Source organism: Aphidius gifuensis, linkage group LG5 (genome assembly GCF_014905175.1).
Source record: "Aphidius gifuensis isolate YNYX2018 linkage group LG5, ASM1490517v1, whole genome shotgun sequence".
Lineage (NCBI taxonomy): Eukaryota > Metazoa > Arthropoda > Insecta > Hymenoptera > Braconidae > Aphidius > Aphidius gifuensis.
Genome location: NC_057792.1, coordinates 13,251,098 through 13,253,135, shown reverse-complemented (window position 1 = coordinate 13,253,135; position 2,038 = coordinate 13,251,098). Strand labels below are relative to the sequence as shown.

Sequence of the window (2,038 nt, the reverse complement as noted above, 5' to 3'; positions counted from 1 at the left end):
ATTGTCATGTACAAATGAATCTTATTAAAAAAAATAAAATTATTGATTTATTAAGATATAATAGATTAGCATTAATATATAGCACAAACAATATTTGATGGTATTGCTATTATAACTGATAAATTTTAATTTAAATGAGCTGATTGTTCAGAAACAATATGTGTATTAAATCTTGCACAAGGAATTTTGAATAATCAGCCAAATTTACAAATTACATAAAAACACCAATTGTCATGAAAAATAAATTATTAAGAAATTGACAACAAATTTTTTTTAAATGTTTTAATTCAAGTTATTTTTATTGAGTCTTAATTATTTTAATATCAGGTTATTTTATCAGTACGTTTTTTTTTTTAATTTTTATTATTAAGTATAATATTTTGTTTAACAATAATATTTATTATATTATTTTTTATTTATCATTATAATTAATAATATATATATTTTTTTTAAAATTAAATTTGTACTTTCGTATCACCCCTTTTTTTATCACTTTTTTTTTTTTTTTTTAATTAAGACTTTTTTATAGTTTGGTTTATTTATTGTCCCAAATAGAAGACATTGGCGGGTGCATTTCGACCACCTTGTCTACCACCTTGTCTACCTCGTTCTTGTCCTCGTCTCCCGGTGTTATTCCTTGGTCCTCGATTACCACCACCACCACCACCAAGTATTGATTGGAAGTACTGCTTTCGCCAGTACCTAAAACAGTGTAATAAAAATTTATAGTTTATTGTTGTTATCATTTTTTTATTATATTGTTGTTATTGTTGTTGTTATTATAATAGTTTATTGTTGTTATTGTTATTTTTTTTATTATATTGTTGATTAATTTAGTAGTTTATTGTTGTTTATTTGTTAATTTAGTAGTTTATTGTTATTTATTCATTTACCTGGAACTTTCAAACTCGTTGACTGGCATCTGACCAAGAATGACACCTCCAGCACGACCTCCAAGAGTACCACCATTACCACGTCCAGCCCCAGCACCACCAGCAGCAAAAACACCATGAATATTATGAGCACCACCAGCAATACCACCGACTGGTACACCTCTCAACATTTCTTCCCGACGAGCAACTCTCAAATCGGTGGCATCAGCACCTAAAACATCATCAAGCTCCACAGCACCATCAAGATCACCACGATTATCATCACGATTATCAGCATCATGAAAATAAACACCACGAAAAGCTGAAGCTGGCATTTCGTAGCCTTCTTGAAGGGCTTCTGCTTCAATCAAATAAAGACTAGCTTGAGCTTGCTCGTGACGTCGAGCAAGATCAGCTCTGCGTCGTGCCCGGGATGCTTCCACTCTTTCACGAGCAGGCTCATAAGCTGTCAGTGCACTTAGGAGGTCCTGATAATAATAATAGTACCAATATTGTTAATATTATAATAATAATCTTGTATTTAATAATTAACAGTTGTGAATAAATAAACTTTTAGGTTAAAATAATGAATATTATAATGAAAATATATGTTATAATTATAAACGAAAGTAAATTGAAGGTTATGTTATTTTTTTGTTACAGATATCTTACAAAAACAAATTTTATTCATTATTTTAACCTAAAAGATCATGTATTCACGACTGTTAATTATTTATTTTATTATAATTGATAACTATTTGGTAATTGTTAATAATAATTAATAATCAAACTTACTTTTGGTTCTTGAGCCATGGTTTGTTTTTTTTTATTACCATTTACCACTGCAATGCACTGCAAAATTATATATATATGACAATATAACAAAGGCTTTATGCTTGCGAACCGCTTACGGCTGTGTTTACAATAAGCGAAAAGACTAGAGACCCTAGAATCTCTAGTTTTCTCAACAAGAAGCTTCGTTTACTCGGCGCAGTATAATCAATCAAATCAGTGATTGTAAAATTGTAAAATTAATTAATTCATTATTCAATTATATAATTATAACATAATTTTTTATAGACGCCAATGCATTAATTTATCATTTATTGTTGTGTAATAAAAAAAAAGTTTCGACAGTTGTGCAGTGGTGTGAGTTGAATAAAAAA

At 28.8% G+C, this 2,038-nt stretch overlaps 1 protein-coding gene across 1 annotated transcript; it reads right to left on the bottom strand.

Moving 5' to 3' along the window:
• Positions 1–539: 539 nt before the first annotated feature.
• LOC122856423 lies at positions 540–1,685 on the bottom strand. The gene is made up of 3 exons (XM_044158090.1): positions 1,668–1,685; positions 894–1,360; positions 540–702 (listed from the first exon to the last, which is right to left on the bottom strand). Exons 1-3 carry the CDS (start codon positions 1,683–1,685, stop codon positions 540–542), a joined length of 648 nt encoding a protein of 215 aa, XP_044014025.1.
• Between the last annotated feature and the right edge of the window lie 353 nt (positions 1,686–2,038).